This window comes from Bactrocera neohumeralis, chromosome 5 (assembly GCF_024586455.1).
Source record: "Bactrocera neohumeralis isolate Rockhampton chromosome 5, APGP_CSIRO_Bneo_wtdbg2-racon-allhic-juicebox.fasta_v2, whole genome shotgun sequence".
NCBI lineage: Eukaryota > Metazoa > Arthropoda > Insecta > Diptera > Tephritidae > Bactrocera > Bactrocera neohumeralis.
Window position 1 is genome coordinate 57,607,694 of NC_065922.1, and position 20,190 is coordinate 57,627,883.

The following is a 20,190-nucleotide window of genomic DNA, read 5'->3' on the forward strand; positions in this document are numbered from 1 at the left end:
TTTCAATGCACTTTGGAACGTAATACTTTCCATCAACAATGTGAGGCATACTAAACTTATGTTTAAAGAGGGTAAGACCGCCTACAACATGGAAACCCTTTAGGGCAAAACTATACTTCCGATGTAAGTATACGAAGATGGTCCGATAAATAAACGTCTGCAAAGTAAACCTCTGTGGCGATGATAACCAACTCATTCTACTAATATTTCTGCCCAAAAATTATACATTCAAAACAGGAAACAAACAAAAGACAAAGCGGCGAAATCTAAAGACTATCGAAGCTTAATTCTCACAACTCAGTTGGTCGTCGCGAAGTCGGATATGTGAGCCGGTGCGTTTTCATGGCGCAGAAGCTAAATAAGACACATTGTTGTCATTTACCAAGGAAACACTAATAATTCGACGTTATAGAATCGCTTTGCCCTTCTCCAGGATTTCAATATACATATAGATCACAACTTGTGACGTCCATTATTTCGAATCATACTTGATCTCTGGTGTATAACAAACGATCCGTTTCAGTTAAATTTTCACTCCACAGCTTGCTGATGCCCAAAATTCCATGCATAATATAACAACCCCTGTCTTTTTAGTTGCCCAGTTAGCAACGTCAATAGGTGAAGAGTGACATATAGTTGTATACATGTATTTAAATCTATGAACTCACTCGATGTAACAAAAACTCATTAAATTTGTTACCTGTGAATGTTCAAAAAGTGCTTGAAAGCAATACTTCACCTTAAATTTCAATAACCAAAGTGTCGAGTTATCAACGAACGCCATCCTTCCCTTTCACTAAACTTAGTACAACATATTGCCTTAATAGGCTAATACAAAAACACAGTAATTACTTAAAATGTCGATGCGCACATTTATTTGTAATAATCATAATAATATTAATATTTTTTGCAATAGTTAAAAGTATTTTACAAACATCTCATGCAACTTTGCAACACCGAAAGCATCGTAGTGGTGTACAGAGTAGGTAGGAGGACTAATGAATCCTTCTATGCAAAACCTAACGCCAAAATCAACGAATACTTTTAATATTACAAAGCTGTACCACTTGACTGCTCATTCACCATATTTCATCTTCATAAAATTAACTTTTTTTTAGTTTCGAATGCCATATAATTAGAAAGTAGTATTTTGGTATTTAAACTAAGCAAGCTAGAGTTTTTAAATTTACATGTTAAATATATTTAATATTTGTTTAGTTGCAGTTGCACTTTGTCATTACATAAAATTTACGTTATTTATATATTTAAGTTTTTAGCTAAAAATCAACAATATTTATTAAATTTATTTTCTTAAGTTTCTTTACTTTTAGTTTTATTCAAAAACTAGCTATGCACTAATATTTTCCTTTGTATTTATGTGCAGTGTATTTCTTCTACAAGTATGTTATTTGTTTATGTTTTTTGCTTTTTTTTTTGCTTATAAATAGGGTATAGCGAGATATTTATTTGATTAGTTTAGCAAATAGAGCCCATCGCTAAATTATAATTTGACTTTTAACTGTGATTTTATTTTATTTAAAATTTCCTTAACACTCGTACATATGATCGAAAGGAGCAGACGCAAATTCCAAATAAAGGGTGACTCATATGCTTAAAGGTTATAGGCTTAGCGTTTTCGTAAGCACATTCTAGCTGAGTTAATGCAACACTTAAATGTTTATTTTCTATCAATTGGACTAGAAATTTTTTTCTATGCATTACCCGTTGCAACAAGTGATATTTTTTCGAAATTAATACGTTTAATTAATTTTTGATGAAAGATTTCTTTCTTGTTTGGTTTTTCATTTTGAATATTTGTGGTGTCGCTTTTTTTATAAAATTTTTAAACAATTTATATTCTTAATGTTTACAACATTGGTTCTTCAATATATTTCGCAGCTATTTACAAAATTTCCTCCCACTTCATATTTGAAACGATAAGCATTTCGATATTTTTTTTTGTTTAGTTGTACATAGAGTTTAGCATTTTTGATTGTTTGACTATGTACGATATTTTTAACAACACATTGTTACAAGCATTATTTACAATAGAGTTTGTATACCAAAATGTTTCGGCTTAACCCTCACTTAACCTCCTCCTTCCTACGCAAATTAGGCCATCATTCGTTTTTTATGTCCCCCTCACTACACACATTAGTTGTCGCATTAGTAGACCGTTGGACCCATTCCGAGCGCCACCTCAATTGGTGAACAGAAAGGGTCCCAATGACCCTCAGACCATTGGTGGTTTAATATCCACCAAAGTGCTGTGATGATCTAGTCCGGGGCTGGGCGCCGAATTGCCAACCAAATGATGATGGTGGTGATGATGCAAGTGAGCATGCGCATGTTGCTGTTGTTGATGATGTTGCAACTGCGCTTGCGCTTGTGCCTGCGCTTGCGCCTGTGCCTGGGCTTGCGCTTGTTGCTGCTGCTGTTGATGATGTTGTTGCTGAGCGTGCAGCATTACTGGTGAACCGCCAGACATATTGTGCGGTGATGACAGATGCAAGCCGCCGGCCAATAGTCCACCAGTTGGTGTGGTATTGCCACCGCCGCCTGACTGATGCGAATTGGGTGTGCCAGGATGACTACCATTACCAGTTTGATGTCCGTTGCTACCGCTTAGACCATTTGATTCGCCAGATTGGTTGCCAGGCTCCTCCGAATCGCTGCATGACTCCGATGAACCCTTCTTCATGCTACCACCTTGACCGGTAGCGTTGTGTGTCTTTACATGCTTAGCCAGGTGATCGCTGCGCATAAAGCGTTTGTTGCAGATGGGGCAAGCGAACCGCTTCTCACCGGTGTGCGTGCGCAGATGACGTTGTAGTTCATCGGATCGTGTAAAACGTTTGCCACAGAAAAGCCAATTACAAACAAACGGTCGCTCACCAGTGTGCCAACGCAAATGCGCTTTCAAATGCGAAGTCTTGCCGTACACTTTGCCACACCCAGGTATGTGGCACGAGTGTATATTCTTCTTGCGCAAGTGCACGCCAGCTGGACCCAATCGTTCAGCTTCCTGGCAATTCGGACAATCGCAAGTGGCGCGGCCTGCATAACGTCTCTGTGAACGTGGTGATGGTGTTGAAGGCGTTGATGCTTGCGGCGAGGCCGCAGTGGAAGCGGCCGACGGTGAACTATGTGGCAGCGAGAAACCACCCACACCTTGGCCAGGCAACATACTCTTGTATGTGTCTTGTAGTAGATGTTGGCCAGAGCCTAACAGATGTGCCGTATTTGAAAGCGAATGCGACAGCGCCGAAGAATAGTCTGAGCCGGCGGCTGTGGCGTAGTTGGCCATGGTTGAATGCATACCAGCGCCACCCATATCTAGCCAACTGCCAGCAGCACTGTGCATATCCCACCAACCGGAGTTAACGCTTGCTGCCTCGGCCGCTTTATGCGCTGATGCGGTAACCGCATTAAAGGGCCAATCATATGGATGACGTGAATATACGGAGCCGAATGTAGCGCCCTCCACTTTGCCCAACAAACCCTGATGCATGTGGTGATTGTCAGAGACCATGCTGCCACTCGGGCTGCTCGTATTCGGAAAGTAGAGATCGCTACCATAAGCTGAGGGGTTGCTAACAGCAGCACATGATGAAGGAATTGGGCGACTGTAAGGATAAATGCTGAAATTATTATCAGTTATAAGTATCGTTGCTCAATTGGTGGTATGTGGTGGAAAAGTGGATAACAGGAGGCAGGTGTGAAGGGTTTTGGTACTTTGCAATAAGCGCTTACCTAGCGGTGATGTTGACCATTGTATTGATGCTGGACGACGGCAAACTGCGTGAGGAGGCAGCCGATGAGACGCCGCTTAAACCCAAATTACTACTCGACGAACCCGAACCCGATGATGACGAAGCGGAAGAGATGGTACATGGTGAATGCTGCCCTCCAGCAGTACTACTCGACGGTGAAGTGGGACTTTTCTTCCAGGGATGGAAACCTTTTCCCACAGCTGCATCGGCAAGAGGCGGTGGAGATTTGCTAGACAATTTATTGCACTGTGCAGCCAACATTGCTAGCGGTGTGCCACGCAGACTAGGATGATCCTACAGTGAAAGTAAGAAATAAATTAATATTTTTATAAATTTATATAACTTGAAATTCTGTTTAAAATTACTTGAAAAGCATAAGCATGCGAAAGTTTAATCCTAACGGCAAAGAAACAACGGTTAACAGCAGCCTTTTGCGGTAAGCGCAATCAAAAGACAGTAAAACAAATTGATGAAGAAGCGTGAGAATATTCCACGAAGTACAAACCAATTTCAAACTGATCTGAATACAAATTGGATATGTTCAATAAAAAAAAATCCGCACAAGGCTGGTCACACACGGTGCTTCAACAAGAACTCCAAGTTAAAATAAATAAATTTTGATTTGTTCACTAAATCTAATTTGATTGCTACGCCAACTCAATTTCCTCTCGCAAACATATGACTACTACAAACAACAAATCTAACCAACGTAGTAGCAAATCCTCATCACGCAGCTGCCCCACCAATTATCCATTCATACTTCTACACCGATTTTTTGATTTATTCTATTTCAAATCGCCGCCGCATACCAACAACACACCTAACATTTGCTCAGAAAGAGTCTTCGAACAGTCAACAAGAGGAAGTCATTAAGTTCCCAAATAGCGTTGAGTTCAAAAACAAAAAAAAGGATGCGGAATTACGAGTGAAGATGAGGATATAGATTTTTGACTTCTTTGCCGTGCAGCACTTGCGTAGCGAAACGAAAGAACGTAAATCTTGACACTTGTTTGAAATTCTTGGAAAAAGTGTACTTATATTTTATTGGCGCCGAAGTAAGTTGCCTTTTTTATTTAATGCTAGTATTAGGCATCAAAGGTACCAAATTATTTGATGTATGGTTTTTGTAATAATTGCTTTCTCACCATAGTTTTTAATTACACACAAGTTTGTTATATACTCATTAGAATGTGAGAATGGTTTAGGCCCTTTACTTGTATGTTGTGATTTTTTTTTTTTAATTATTTATATGGTATATTTTGAATATTAAAAATTTTTATAATTTATATAATTGTAATCTAATTTTTTATTATTCAGTTTGTGTACAGAAATATCTTCTTCTTCTTTATTGGCGTAGACACCGCTTAAGCGATTATTATCTAATAAGAAAATATTTATAATTTCTATATTAATTATTTACTACCGAATATGAAGAGCTCCGTGCCTAAGACCATCTTCATGCCGAAAATATTAATGAATATTTGAAGCATCTTGATTGTATCAGCATGGACTAGTTTGATGAAAAAGTGGTCGATATTAACTGGTTAATATTATACCCTTTCTGCTGTTGCCTATATGTCAAACAAATCGGTTAGTATCTCTTACTTTGGTATGGTTTAATACCAATTTAAGGGATAATTTTCTACCTTCCTAATAAGATGTACATATACATATACATAATGATTTCCGATAGTTAAATTGCCTTTAAAATTAATATTTCAGATATTGAATCGGGTATAAGACTGAATCTATGTACATATACATACATTACATATAGTCTATATTATAAAGATGAAAATTTTAATTGTTTGTTTTTTAGTTTGAATTGAATGGGCTTCGAAACTACTTGAGGAATTTGAAGGGCTCCCGATGGGATCCTTATTCATCCTTGCTAAAACCTCAATACAAATAATTTTAAAAGTTCGTTGTCCAGATCTCATCGTTCCTTGAGGTCCTCCTACAAAAAGTGGGATGGCAAATGGAGTGGTCTGCTAGTATTAAATAATTTGTTATTAAAAGTGAGAAAAATCGGTTTACAATTTTATTTAAAAAGAAATGCATATTTCGAGTGGCATTTTTTCGGAAAATTAGAATGCCGTTTTGTAGTTATCTAATCACATGTTTCAATTATCAATATTTGGCCTTTTTAATGAAAATAAGAAGTTGATCAAGTATTGCGCTATTACTTTCAGCATTAAAACTGCCTTTTGTTTTATGAAAAATATTCCGAAGAAAAAAACGTTAGCATGAGCACATGTCTATAAATGTAGATATACTTACACCTATAGACATGTTCAGTGCTGCACACAACATTTATGCATTTATTAGTAGCATTGCAGTTTATATAAAATAATTGAAAGTTGTCTTGCAGCAAAACAAGATTATGCAAGTCGATAGCGCAGCGGCAAAATTTTCAGTTGCCCAGTTCATTTCCATATACAGTTATGGACAAAATAATAAGATTACTTTTTTGAAGAATGCTTTTCTTTTCTTTCTGAATCGTAGTTGTACTATGTATATCCCATACCCATATTTTCGGTCAAACGTGAGTGGAATTCATACTGGGACCTGCATATTCGGGCTCTAGGGGTTTGAACAGTTTTTGCTGGATTTCGAAAATTTTTGGTCATAATGTGGCATACTCTAAAAGCTTTATTCGTGCTAGGTTTTATTCCGTTATATTAATTTATTATAGATTTGTGTACTGAAAAGTGAAAGAATCAAATGGAATTAAAAATTGTGATATACGGAAGTAGGCGTGGTTTTAGTCCGATTTCGCCAATTTTCGTACTGTGACGTAAGGATGTAACAAGAATACCATGAACTAAATTTAGTCTAAATCGTCGAGCACTTCCTGAGATATGGGATTTCACCATTAAGTTTTGGGAGATATGTGAGGGTTTCACGAAGCCATAGACCGGATTTCAACTCGTCTCGTCGAAATTGTTTCCTCTTAACGTTAGGCGTAGATACGTTTAAAAAAAATTATGAGAAAAATCATCGCAAAACGTGGCAACGCTAACTTATTCACATAGAAGGGTCCACAAAACGTCGTAGGAAAATGTTCCTTGGTCAGACGAAAATAAAATAAATTAGAAAAAATGATGGCAAAATGTTTGTCAGACCATCGAAATTTTTATTCAAGCTATAGTGGTTGGATGTACATATCTCTTCTGGCATAGCGTTGGTTCTATTTTTGATATTAATGAAAATAAGGACCAGTACGTCCAAATACTTGAGGAGTTCACGCAACCTTTTAATAAATGCCCTTAAAATGAATATATATAGTATATCGCAATCTTAAGACTTTAATGTTACAACAACTTTATGAAAAGCAGTCAAGGAGCGTAGTAGATTTGTAGATGATATGTTCAAACGCAGCATTGTTATTAATGAAGGATTCTAATGTTAATTTTTCTTTAAGCACAATTTCTGCGTTTAAATATCCATTTTGGTGTTAATGTCCAATGAAATTCGAATATGGTCAAGTATGTGAAAACTCATTTTTACATTCAACTTAAGATAACTTTTTCATATCGTCACCTAAAATGCAAAACAACGTATCAACCGAAAAATCGAAATTGAGTTTTGTATTACTTATGATTCACTACATCATATTACATATAGGTAGCATGCAAATTTCAGCTTACGCTATCAGTTATAACCAATATATAACCAAAACGCAAATTTTGTCTTTATTAGTGGTTTTTATTATATCGTGTTTCCTTCGTCTCTAAACTTATGAAAAGTGGTGTTATTTTGAATTTTAGGTGACGATATTTATGTAATGTAATACACATTTGTAAATGAAGACGAATAAAATAAACCATTAATTAATTCCTTTTAATAGTTCTGTTTGTTATTGGCGTATGCAAAACTTGAATACTATTTTACTAAACTATTTTTTTGTCCATAACTGTATAACCAATTAATAATTAATAACGTGTCAAGAGTAAATTCCGTCATTTCAGTTGCTCGACTATTAACCCCAAATTAAAACGGTTTATAAATGACAAAATTGTCTAAATAAATCAAAATTGTTGAAACGTTTGCGCAGGCACACATTCTTTAAATACACCATTTAATATATATGTATTTCCTCCTTCGTGGTATCCGTATAAATTACGAATAACCGCAATGCCAACCACGAAATTAAAAAGCAACGTAAAGTTCGCTGCATCGCATGCAACAAGGCAACATCATTTAGACATTTGCAACATGCGCTAACGGTCAACGGTGGCAGGCGCGAAATTGCGATCGCAATTGCATTTATTTTAATTCGGCAACAACGGTTCAAGTTCACTTTAACGGGAAAATTGCTAACTACTGACTGTTACCTGACTAGTCTTCTTTTGCCGGTTGAGCATTTGATTATTGGGTAATTGCACTAATTGCAATTACTACCGCATCAACAAGAACAACGGCGAACAAGTGAAGATCTGCCGTACAGTAGTCGCGCGCTTTTCATTGGCCCAAAGTCGGCAATGCCAATTGGCAATTCTTTTGCCAGGCTTGCTACCTGCCGCAGCAAACAAGAAAACGAAAAAGATAGATTTGGAAACCAGCCACAATTTTCAGCTACTGCATTGCGCCCAAAACAAAAAAAAACTCGCAGATTAATAGCACTGAAAATAAAATGCTTTGGAAATTAACATCTTCTCTTCTGCACCCCCTTCCATGGCGGCTGACGCGTTTCTTCTTGCTTGCTGCAATTGAGCAAGTTCGGAAACATTCAGCGTACAGTCTGACTACGTAGATTGGCAACCAATTGCTCGATAATAATTTACTTGCAAAAGAGAAGAAATTTGCAGAACTACGCCACTGGAATAGTGAAATTTTGGCGGAAGCTACTATTTTGTAGATAATTGCGTGTTACGTCTGAGCGGCGGCGCATACTACGTCAAGTTGCTGCAAAGTATAGCAGAAATTTCAACTGAATCGCAGTTAGGAAATTTCGCTTTTCACAGTTCCCTTCCACAGTGTTTGCCTTCTTGTTCTGCCCACAATCTCAGTGTTACCTTATTGCTGCTATCAAAGCCTTTTCCTTATTCTAGACAAAATGAGTAAAAGAATTCAGTTAAATTAAAAGAAATTGCCCACGTTTAGACGCACAATTTTCAAGGCAATTCAACTTGTTTGGCATACATACTTGCGCACCATTTTCAATGGAGTATGCTGTGGGCGCTCGCTCACGTGCGCCTAACACCAATTACGAACTCTTACTATATTCAACGTAACTACTTTTACGAATACACGACGAATGCGGTTTATGTGTGATAGTGTGGTATCTACCAACCCACCAACTTAACAAACCACTTGCTGGTATATCTCGAATAGCTGGTATCAAGGTGAACCAGAGAGGCTTGACTTGTATCGTTAACCCACAATTCTCCCAGCGTAATGGCTATGAATTTAATGAAATAAGTTATTACACTGCAAAAAAGTGGAGAACACATCAGAGCTTTTCTGATATCTTCGGAGTTATGAAATTGATCAGAAATCGTAAATTGTAAGATATATACGTTATAAACGTAACGTATATTAAACATTATAGGTTGTCAAAAAAGTCTTGCGGTATTTTCGCTAGTTGGCGCTGAAAGCGCGTAGTTCTAGTTTTAATCTTCACATCGGGTCATGCTATACCTTTTTGGAAAGCTCATTTCACGCGCTAACGCGTGTTTGATTGATTGCCGTTTCTTTTAAGTCGTTCTTGAGTTATAGCGTCGCAAACATGGAGCAAAATAAAGAGAAAATACTGCATATTTTACAGTACTTCTACGATAAAGGCAAAAATGCATCTCAAGTTGCCAATAAAATTTGTGCAGTTTATGGACCCGATACAGTTTCCATTTCCACCGCACAACAATGGTTTCAACGTTTTCGTTCTGGTGTAGAGGTGGTCGAAGATGCGCCACGCTCCGGAAGGCCTGTCGTCGAAAATTGCGATAAAATACCTGAATTGGTCGAAAGAGACCGGCATAGTAGCAGCCGTAGCATCGGTCAAGAGCTGGGCATGAGTCATCAAAAATTCATTACAATTTCAATAAAAAAAAATTCCAAAAAAACATCGCAAGACTTTTTTGACAACCCATTGTTAGAGCTCTTCATAATAATAAGCAAAAAAAAATTTTGCAGTGAAGCTATAAAAGCCTTCAGAAATACAAAAAAATCCTTTCGAAAACTTTGATCGGTCAGTTTGTATGCTATAGTGCCAGCTAAATGCTGTAATGACTGGATCTGAATACATTTTTCTATTGGACAATAACCCATGTCAAATTTGATATATTTGATTTTCCATATAAGCACTTGATTTCGATCGGTTAGTTGGTATCGGAACTATATGATAAAGTGATTCGATCGGAGAGATCTTCGAAAATTGTACCACTGTCTTAGGCAGTAATCCGTGCCGAATTTCGTGAAGATATCGTGCCAAATGAAAAAGTTTTCCATACAAGCACTTCATTCCCATATTTCAGTTTGTATAGCAGTTATATGCTTAACTTACCCGATATTCCATGCAAAATTTCTTGAGAATATCTCGTAAATTGAAGAAGTTTTCCATGCAAACACATGACATGATAGTGATCTGATCTTAACTATTATGAATATATTTTTTAGGGTCCCGGACGTTTCCTTTTAGATTGCACAAACTTCGTGTCAAACTTATTATAACCTGTTTAGGTTATAAAGAATATTTATAACTTTTCACAATATTGTTGTCAAAAATAAATTTGTTTGAAGTAGGGAAGGGCTCAGTAAATTATTGTCGATTTGGATACAACTAACTAGAACATGAAGGCAATAAATAATCTAAATTTTTTAACTGTATTACTTACAACTACGAAATAAGCAAAGTAAAAATTATTTAGACAACTACCTTATCTTAGCTGTTCGCTTGCTCAGCTCTAAATTTTATATAACAGACCCTGCTGGAAAATTATTAATCCACCTTTATAGTATAATATAGTTCCTATCATGCCACAAAAACTACACAGATTTCATAAATGACTTTGCCGTGATGAAAGAAGGCACATACATATGTTTTACAAACTTCTTTAGTATCTTTAAAGATTTTAGGAGACGGTCTTAGTTTTGCACCTTAATAAAAAAATGAAGCAAATGGGAAACATTACATAATAATATATTCATGTCAATAGTAGAAAATTTAGCATTAAATATTCCTTCTAATGGTGGTCATTCCTTAGCAAGTAATGTATATGTAGTAATGCAGCTCAATAAGCTCTCCAGAAGTTAGGCGCTCGGTTGCAGCCTAATTACGTGTTAACACTGCAATATGTATAATATAAAATATAAATTACCACCTTTATTGAATCTAAATTTGGCAGGTGCTTTGTAAGCAAGCCAAGATTTCTCCGCGGGGCTTGCCAAGACCTCATACGGTTGTATACAAGTGCGCAGGTTTTAGCTTAATTGAGGCAATTATGCTGCAGCTGTAATACTGTATTACAAGTAAAATCAGTATTAACATGTGTACACATAAACTTAAGCATTCATAGACCAAAGCATGTTGTGGCACAAAACGGGCAGGACACTGCACTCATTGAAAAAAATTGTGCCATGCTTCAATTGTCTGTGATTTAATTTGATTAATCGATTAATTGACTTGCGATTTACAGCGAACGAGTTCAAATGCATATGCGCAAGCATGGGTAACGGTTCAAACGTTAAGTTGTATGTTTGTTGAGTTTGAGTTGAGTTTCGCTGCACTGCGCTAATCCCCTCTTTTTCGCCTTCGCACACGGCCTGCTATCAAAGCCTTTACCATCATCAACTCACCGGGTAGCCGTCAACAGCAAATCCAAATTGGTTGTGTCTGAAGGAGTGCAGCCAGAGTGTGGAAATTGGTCGAAAGTAAGGGAGAGAAAGTGGCGCTTGATTCATTTTTAACCATGTTCTTTATTCGTTTTGGAGGTATAAACCTTACCCTCCACTGACTGTGGCGCCACTCGAACGTCGCTAAACTGTCTGCGCACTAATTCCATTTCATTTAATAACAATGAGCCTATTGTCTAGCAATTTGCCACGGTTTTGCTGCCTACGAAAATTACTTCCAAAAAAATTGTAATGAAAGCAATGAAGCAACGGCATATTATGCTTGAAAACAAGGTGAGTCCAACAAATCATGCAAGCGCATAGCACTACTGTGCTGCCTCGAAAACATTGCCCACTCACTGTGCGTTCGCGTTGAAGCGGCATGCAAACTGTTTGAAATCGTCCGCACAGCACACATCATCACACCCAAATCAAAGCGGATCAGATCAAAGGTTCGCCCACTCTAGCGGTAACCTCAGCTCAGCATTCGACAACAACAAATATACTAACTTATCTGGCAATCAACGAGAATCTGATTGTGTGGCGCACTTAAGTGCCACATTGAATTTAGATTTTTCACTTTTTATTGCTCATTAAAATGTCCAACTGCAGCAACAAAAAGTCATCTCTCCTACCTAATAGGTGAGTACAATGTAGCGTTTATATGTTTGTGGAATAAACAGGTACCTTTCGTTTCGGCTCGCATGGCTGTCACTTTGACATTTGTTACTACATGATTCTGCTTGTCTCGTTTGTTCTTTGTCCATTTGTATTGTATTTGTTGTTATTTGGGTTGCTGCTGCGCACTAAATCACTAGTTGTGGCACCTGCTGTGAAAATTATGACACCGCCTATTGATGTGCAACTTGTTGCCGCTATCTCCAAAAGGTGGCAATCATGGAGCGATACGATGATATGCTTGTGTAACAAGCGTGTATGTAACTATACTATATACATATGTGTATTTAAATACTTATATTTATGCATGTTGCTACATACATACTCGTACACTGATTAGCTTATTGTGTTTACCAATATCTATCATCTGCATTGTCGTTTATTGTGGTTCAAGCACTGGTGTGGTGCTATAAGAACATGATATACAGTGCTCTCAAAACGCGTAACCAAATAACTATAAAAATACTTGTGTATATAGGCGCATGAAAGTTGGATGTAAAGGATTTATGAGGATTTGCAGATTTGTTACCTAAGCAGCTTAAAAATATATTTTTAACGCTTAAATTTTTTGCCAAAGGCATGCCTGATAATTTTTTTGGCAAAAGGTTAATCCACTTAGTCCAGACCTACCACTAGCCTCTATATATGTAGTGATTTCGGACTTTCCACCTGACTTTAAACCGTTTATATCGTTAATTATGTGCGATATTTCAATAAAATTAAGTAGAAAAGTTAATAATAATATATAATGAATGAAATTGGACTAGACCATGTTCAAAACCCCAAATCACTCATGTAAGAAATTCCTAAACACTGTACTCTGACTTTTCTCACCGATCTGAAACTTTGCGACACCCTTTGTTCAAAAGAAACCGCCAATAGCGGATAACTATTTCATATAGCGAGATATCTTAGCAAAATTTGGCTCTATTATTGTCCAAGACCACCCTGCCATCTCCGAAGAAATTTCTCAAATCGGATGGCTATGCTATAACATATAGCTGTCATACAAACTAACCGACAAAAGCCAAGTTCCTGTCAGTGATTTTTGAATTTGATTTTGATTTCCAAATATGTCATATAAATATAATAATGGGTGATCCAAGTAGAGATAGCCTTTCTATAGCGTTTTTGTTTTTTTTTGACAGATCACGTCGCGAGTCGTGCCAAGCTGTCTTGCTATTATTGCTGAGTGTTGGTTGGCATTTCATCTGTCTGACGTATGGAACGACTTGGCACATTACATCGAGATCTTAAATTGAAAACATAACAAGAAACAACGTTAACTTCGGCTGCACCGAAGCTAACATACCCTTCACAGGTGCATTTCTTTTAGTAATTATGTGTTCAGTTTGTATGGAAGCTATACGCTAAAGTAATCCGATCTAAACAATTTTTTCGGAGATTACATAGTTGTCTTAGAAAATAATCTATACAAAATTTTGTGAAGATACTTTGTCAAATGCAAAAGTTTTCCATACCAGCACTAGATTCCGATCGTTCAGTTTGTAAGGTTGCTATATGCTATAGTGGTCCGATATCGGCAGTTCCGACAAATGAACAGCTTCTTGAAGAGAAAATGATGTTTGCAAAACTTCAAAACGATATCTTAAAAACTGAGGGACAGACAGGCGGGCAGACAGACGGACGGACATGGTTAAATCGACTCAGCTCAACAAACTGATCATTTATATAGTATATACTTTAAAGGTCTCCGACGCCTCCTTCTGGGTTTTACAAACTTCGTGACAAACTTAATATACCCTGTTCAGGGTATAAAAAATACAGCTTGTGCAAGTATTGAACCAACGCTCGACCTTCCCAAGCGACATCGCTTCGCTCTATGGCTCTTGAAAAGTTCCAAGGTGAGAACGTAACCGTCATGGCGACCGTTATCGCGCCATGATAACCGACTATTTGATGCCTGAATTTGAAGCCCGTGATCTGGACGACATTTGGTTTCACCAAGTAGTTGCCACTTCCCACACATCGCATCAATCAATAGATCACGTTTTCGGCCGGTCGATTGGCCACCAAGATCGTGAGATATCACACCGTTACACTTTTTCCTGTGGGGATATGCTTAGTCTAAAGTCTATATGGACAATACCGCTTCGATTCAGGCCACGAAATGGATCACCCCTTTTATTCAGTCTATCTCTGAAAAAATTGCAATCATTTAGTCATATCTTTGAAATTCTTGTAGATATTTATGTCTGATCTTGTATTTTATATAAAATTCGTAACTGAATGGCAGCAATATTTAATGAATGAAAATGTTCTTATTTTTATATGACATTTCGTACATTAAAAAAAAAACAGAAACGCAAGCGGTCCTTGATTCCTGTGGTGAGGAGCACAAAATCAGTCAATAATCAAGAAGATACTGCGCTAATAACAAACACGTGATAATGTTTCAGCTAATAGCAAATGTGAGGTCGATAATTATACCGTAACTACTTAAATTTCAAACTCAAAGATGCAAATCACGCATCATATACAAACATACTTTAATAAGGTACATCCACAACGTACAAGAACAAGCATTTAAGCAAGCATAATTTATTTGTACAATATATTTTGTAATTTCCCAAATTAAATGCATTAACGTGGCACATAAAAGACACTTAAAAGCGCTTCCATCGATCGAAATTATGAACTGAAGAACGATGCATAATTAACTGTTAACGTTGCCGAAGATCAAATTCGTGAATTAATTTGCCGTTGCGTTTTTATATCCCTGCAGGAATTACTTGATGTTTGGGAGTGAACATATAGGGTGATCCATTTCAAGGTTCCCTACTTTTTTAGAAAGAAGCACAGAAACTTCAAATATAATGGTCAAAGTTTATTATAATTCGAAAAATTATTTTTTGGCATTTATTTTTGGAAGATTATCTCCTTCAAATGTTGGCCACGACTACGTCTCAGATGGTTCATCCGTTGACTCCAATTTTCGATGACACGTTTGAGCATTTCGACTAGTAACTGGCAAATAAATGACACGCGTGATGTTTTGCTCCTTGGTCTGAATCGAAGTGAAACTGTTCGCATAGACGTTAAACTTTACATATGCCCTCATGAAAAAGTTTAGCAGTATGATATCACACAGTCTTGGTGGCCAATCGGTCGGCCCAAGACGTGAAATTATCTGCTCACCGAAGTGTTTTCTTCATAAATCTATTGATTGAAGCGATATGTGAGAAGTGGCACCGTCTTGTTGAAATCAAATGTCGCCGAGAAAACGATCGCCATTGACGGTTAGGTTTCCACCAGGCGTATTTTTTGAAGAAATACGGACCAATGGTTCTAACGCCGCACAAACCACACCAAACTTTTTTTTCTGAATAAAATGGCAGCTCTTGAATCTCTTCAGGTTGCTCTTCATCCTAAATGCGTCAATTTTGCTTGTTTACATACCTATTGAGTCAGAAATCGCTTAACAAAATTTGGCTCGAAAACGTCGTATCTTCTAAGAACTTTTTAAGAGCCCATACAGCGGAGCGATATCGTTTGGGAAGGTGGAGTAGCTTCAGTTCCTGCATTTTTTTATGCTTTCAACTTAAGATCTCGACGAAAAATGCGCCAAGACGTTCCAAACGTCAGTCCGAGTTGCTGCCGGCCCCGAATCAACTCTCTCCGGTCTTCGTCTTAGCTACGGTTGCTATAATTTCTTCACTGCATGCTTAACATACATAGTCTATTCGGTAGAATATTATCTAATAATGAATACTGGTTCTCAAGTTGGGTGATAGTGTTGCGAATAGTACGCTCAGTATGCCGATTATATTGACCATAAGTTGAGCGAAACACATTCTTTCTAGAACGTGAATTTTCGTAATAAGTTGTAACGATTGAGGAGTATGTCTTTCCATGATGAAATGCCAAACAATATTAAACAAAAATAATTCGTCACTCTAAAATGAAGTAGAAATGAATACAAAAATCAGCTTCTATTTCTTAGCATTTGGTTAATATTTGGCGATAATGTTTCAACTTTTTCTGCGAGGGTATATTACTTCACAAAATATGCTTGCATGCATTCATACTATACACATATACATACATATACCTTATAAGACTTTGCAATATTGTATGCTTGTGTTTGATAAACGCGAAAAAAGGCAAACAAAAAATTAATGTTGTCTCGACGCGTAACGAATTAACGCACAAACAACCGAAGTAACTGTGGTTTTGCAGCTAGTGGCAATTGAAGCCTAAACAGTACACCCTGCAAAAAACCCAAAAAATTATGCTGCCTTCAACTTCATTTATTTCAGTTGCCTACTCAATCTTATCAAAAGTTGAGGCGACTTGAGTTTCACTTTTCACATGCATACGAGCTATACTTACGATCTCTATGTATAAGATCTTATACATATTGTATATTGTTTTATGGTCAAAGTTGTTAAATGACTGATGCAAGCTACTACCGTCGCTCCAGCTGTATTTTGATTTTTTATTGCTTTTATTCTTGTTGTTGCCATTTAGCGAATTTCATTCGTACCACGCGCAAGTCGAAGCTTAATGAGTTTTTGGAGCGCTATAGTTCGCGCTACAGTGCCTGGTTCGTACCGTCTAAAGCGCTCTCTGCGCCTCACTATATATCTAGTGTGTTTGTATATGCGCCCATCCGTTAACTACAGCTTACCCACACTTCCAACGCTCACAATCATTTAACTTAAATGCGTTTTTCCAAGGAAGCCCCCAAACACGACGACTATGGAGCCAACGCGCATGCGTTGAAACGTTGAAAATTAAAAATTTCAAAGCGCCGCACATCTGTAAGGACGATAGTGAACCCTTTTCCCACACAAACACACAAGTGTCAGATGTTTTTTTTCAATATTTAATTTTCTCTTTATATTTCAAGCATGATTTGCAAGATTATGTTATTGCTGTTGCTTCTATGTATGTATGTATGTATGTGTGTACCTATAGCTGTTGCCACTTTTAGTTGGCCTGTTCATATTCCAATTTTATATATTTTTAATCAACTTTCGGGCTCAAAGTAGCACTTGGTCGTGTCTGTGCGACGTCTTGAGAGCGGGTAAATGAATTTCTGCTTGCAGTAAATTAAGTTTGTTTAGTCATCAGCACTGTCAGAGTAGGGGAACAAAAACAACAATAGCACTTATTGAAATCGAACAAAAGCGTAGTGTGGCCATAACCGCTACCACATCAATAAGTGGCAATAATTATTCCCACGCTTAGTTTAGCGGCCAAAATGTTATGTTGTCTACAATTTTGTTATTGTTGTATTTATTGCTTGCCGGTTTGGTGTGGAAGCGCTCGGAATTTTGCAGTTTGCGCCCATTAGTTAACACTTCGTATGCTAATATCAAAGTGCTCGCCAGTACAATGCGACCACAAGGCAGAAACAACAAATACACACACAACACATCACTCGATTGGCTTACAAGTAAGGGTCGCCCGAGCGCACAATCGTCAAATGAAAGGTTAGCTGCTACTCCAACTCAACTCCTGCGGGCAATATTCCACCGGCACACCAGCAACTGCAATGTTATAAGCTTTCAACAGTAGCGACAGCGGCAGCAGCACTTTGCGGTTGCGCTTGTGGGCTTGGCTGGCATATTAAATGAACACAATAGCCAATGAACTTTTTAATTGCCAATGAAATTGCTTAGCGGATGGTCAGACAGTTAGCCAACCAACAGACTACTCGCACTCAAACGAATGTTGTCGGAACACAGCGGCCTTGCGAATACGGATAGTGCAAACAGTTCAGGGCTCGTCAGACCGTCTGCAATTTATTTACCTAATTTTTTATACGAATGTTTAGGCTTAAATTTTATTTGTTATTTGGCGCCATGGACATGAACAGAAAGCCGTTTAAAATATTAATTTCTTAACTATTATTTGCACAGGTACGGAATAGCAAAATGCAATCGATTTCGTTAAGTCCTCCGATATTCTGTGACTATATGTTTAAATAAAAGGAATTAATTTCGATTTTCCATTGGTGCATGACTAAAATTTCATCAGAAGTCTGCGAAATTCACGAAAGACATTCTTTAAAAAAAAGCTACGGTTTAGTGTCGGACACAATCACTAAAACTTATCATTTAATGACATTTGAATTCGTTTAATTCCGGTCAATTTCCAGGTAGCCTATAAAACGGAAAATCACATATATGCCGGAAACCCCGTTATATTTTAATTACCCACAATATTAGACAATTAAAAATGTGTCACAAATCGATGGTTTTATACACAATAATGCTTATACCGCGTGAGTGCCGTGAAATAGGGTGGCAGAACTGTTGAAAGCATTTTGCTATATGTATATGCTATAATGCTTAAAACGGCCTTTCACAGCAGTGCTGAAAATCCAGAATGGCCCTTGCGCAACTTTTTTCTTTTTTTTAACTTTTGGCAGAAAATAGGGGTATGAGTATTTTCAAAACAATAGATAAAATCGCATCTTTCAGCCGGTGCCCATTGTATAGCTTTGCTAAAAATTTAAATTGCTTCGGATGAACTTATACGTTCTGCTACATTTTCACCTTCTGTCTAAAATTCTTCTTCAGAATTGCTTTCTTCAATGGGTTCTTTGTTTTTCATTGATTCGACCAAATCACATTCATCGGAGAAAATGGCTGCCCAATTTCAATAGAACCCGGATTCAGCTGCGTTGTAAATTTGTTCTGGACATAGGCCAAATTCCTGAATTTTTGCTTGTAGCTTATTTTTGATCGACTATAATAGATTCGGTTGCGAAGATAATTTTTCCCATTGATTGACCTGTCCTTGTTTAACCTGGCTTCATGCCTCCTTAGTCTTTTCTCATGCTCCTATGCTATTTATGAAAATAATCAATATTACTAATATGCCAAATAAAGCTTTTTTAACACGCTAAAACTGAAATTTAAAACAATAAATGTGAGATCTGATCTTAGGTTCATTAAGTTTTTCGCTGATATGATTAATTTGATATCAGCGAAAGAATAGATACGATTACGATAGAACTTTCGTAAATATGAAAATAATACAATAAACCCGAAGAAAGAATGCTTAAAAATTTCGTCTAAGCGCTTTCTCAAAAACGCTAAGTACAAAAGTCAACATACATATAACCAATTATGTATGGCAGATATAAACTCACGCCGCACACGACGAAATCGCTGCCAATTACCCTTTGCTAACTGTAATGACTGCAAAGGCACTGTCGTTGGAGCCACAGCATATTCTGCAGAAGTTCATAAAATGCGCTAACTGAAAATTGTATTTATTAACTTCCAGCCGTAAAACAATCATACACCAAACCTTTACTGCAAGTCATTAAGTCGTAAAAATCCTGTTGGCACATTAGTCAAATGCAATATTTGCATTTGGCATATGAGCATACTCTATTTTATAACCCGCACAACTACCATTTAATAATCATCCGTACACACATACATATGTATGTACATACATATATAGCACCAAGCTGTGCTGCTAAGCAGGTCAGAAAGAGAAAGCAGACATGCAAAAGTAGAAGTAAGTAGCTGCCACGCCTCTAAGCATTTATTGCAAAAAATAATAGTAAGTAGCATGTCATAAAAATGAAATGTAAAATTTTCAAATACTTATAATGAGTATGCAAAAATAAAATGGCAAATGGCTAAAAAGTTTAAAGGAGGGCATACACATTTGCATATACATATATGTATATGCAAAAAATAATAATAATTTTAAACTTACAATAACAAGTTAGATACAGGCAGACACATGGGGATGCAGACAAATTTAAATGCTTACGAAATGCACAACCGTCTAACGGTAATTGAATACAAGAAGAAATGTAAACTTCGCTTGCTAAGCAGCTGTAATACCCTACACAAGTAAAAAGTGTGCCATACAAATATTTGATACTAATCGGTGAGCTTATATGGCAGCTATA

At 37.1% G+C, this 20,190-nt stretch overlaps 1 protein-coding gene across 8 annotated transcripts in view; it reads right to left on the reverse strand.

The window, feature by feature from the left end:
- Positions 1–848: 848 nt before the first annotated feature.
- Positions 849–20,190, reverse strand: part of LOC126757891 (transcription factor Sp9) — a 78,323-nt gene continuing 58,981 nt past the window's right edge. For 7 of the 8 annotated variants that reach the window (XM_050471788.1, XM_050471785.1, XM_050471784.1 and 4 more), the window contains 2 exons: positions 3,754–4,067; positions 849–3,641 (listed from right to left, as the gene is read on the reverse strand). In XM_050471788.1, coding sequence (XP_050327745.1) covers positions 2,234–3,641; positions 3,754–4,067 — 1,722 coding nt within the window. In that variant the 3' untranslated portion in view covers positions 849–2,233. The remainder of the gene's footprint in view (positions 3,642–3,753; positions 4,068–20,190) is intronic. The other variant, XM_050471786.1, reaches the window with a different exon arrangement.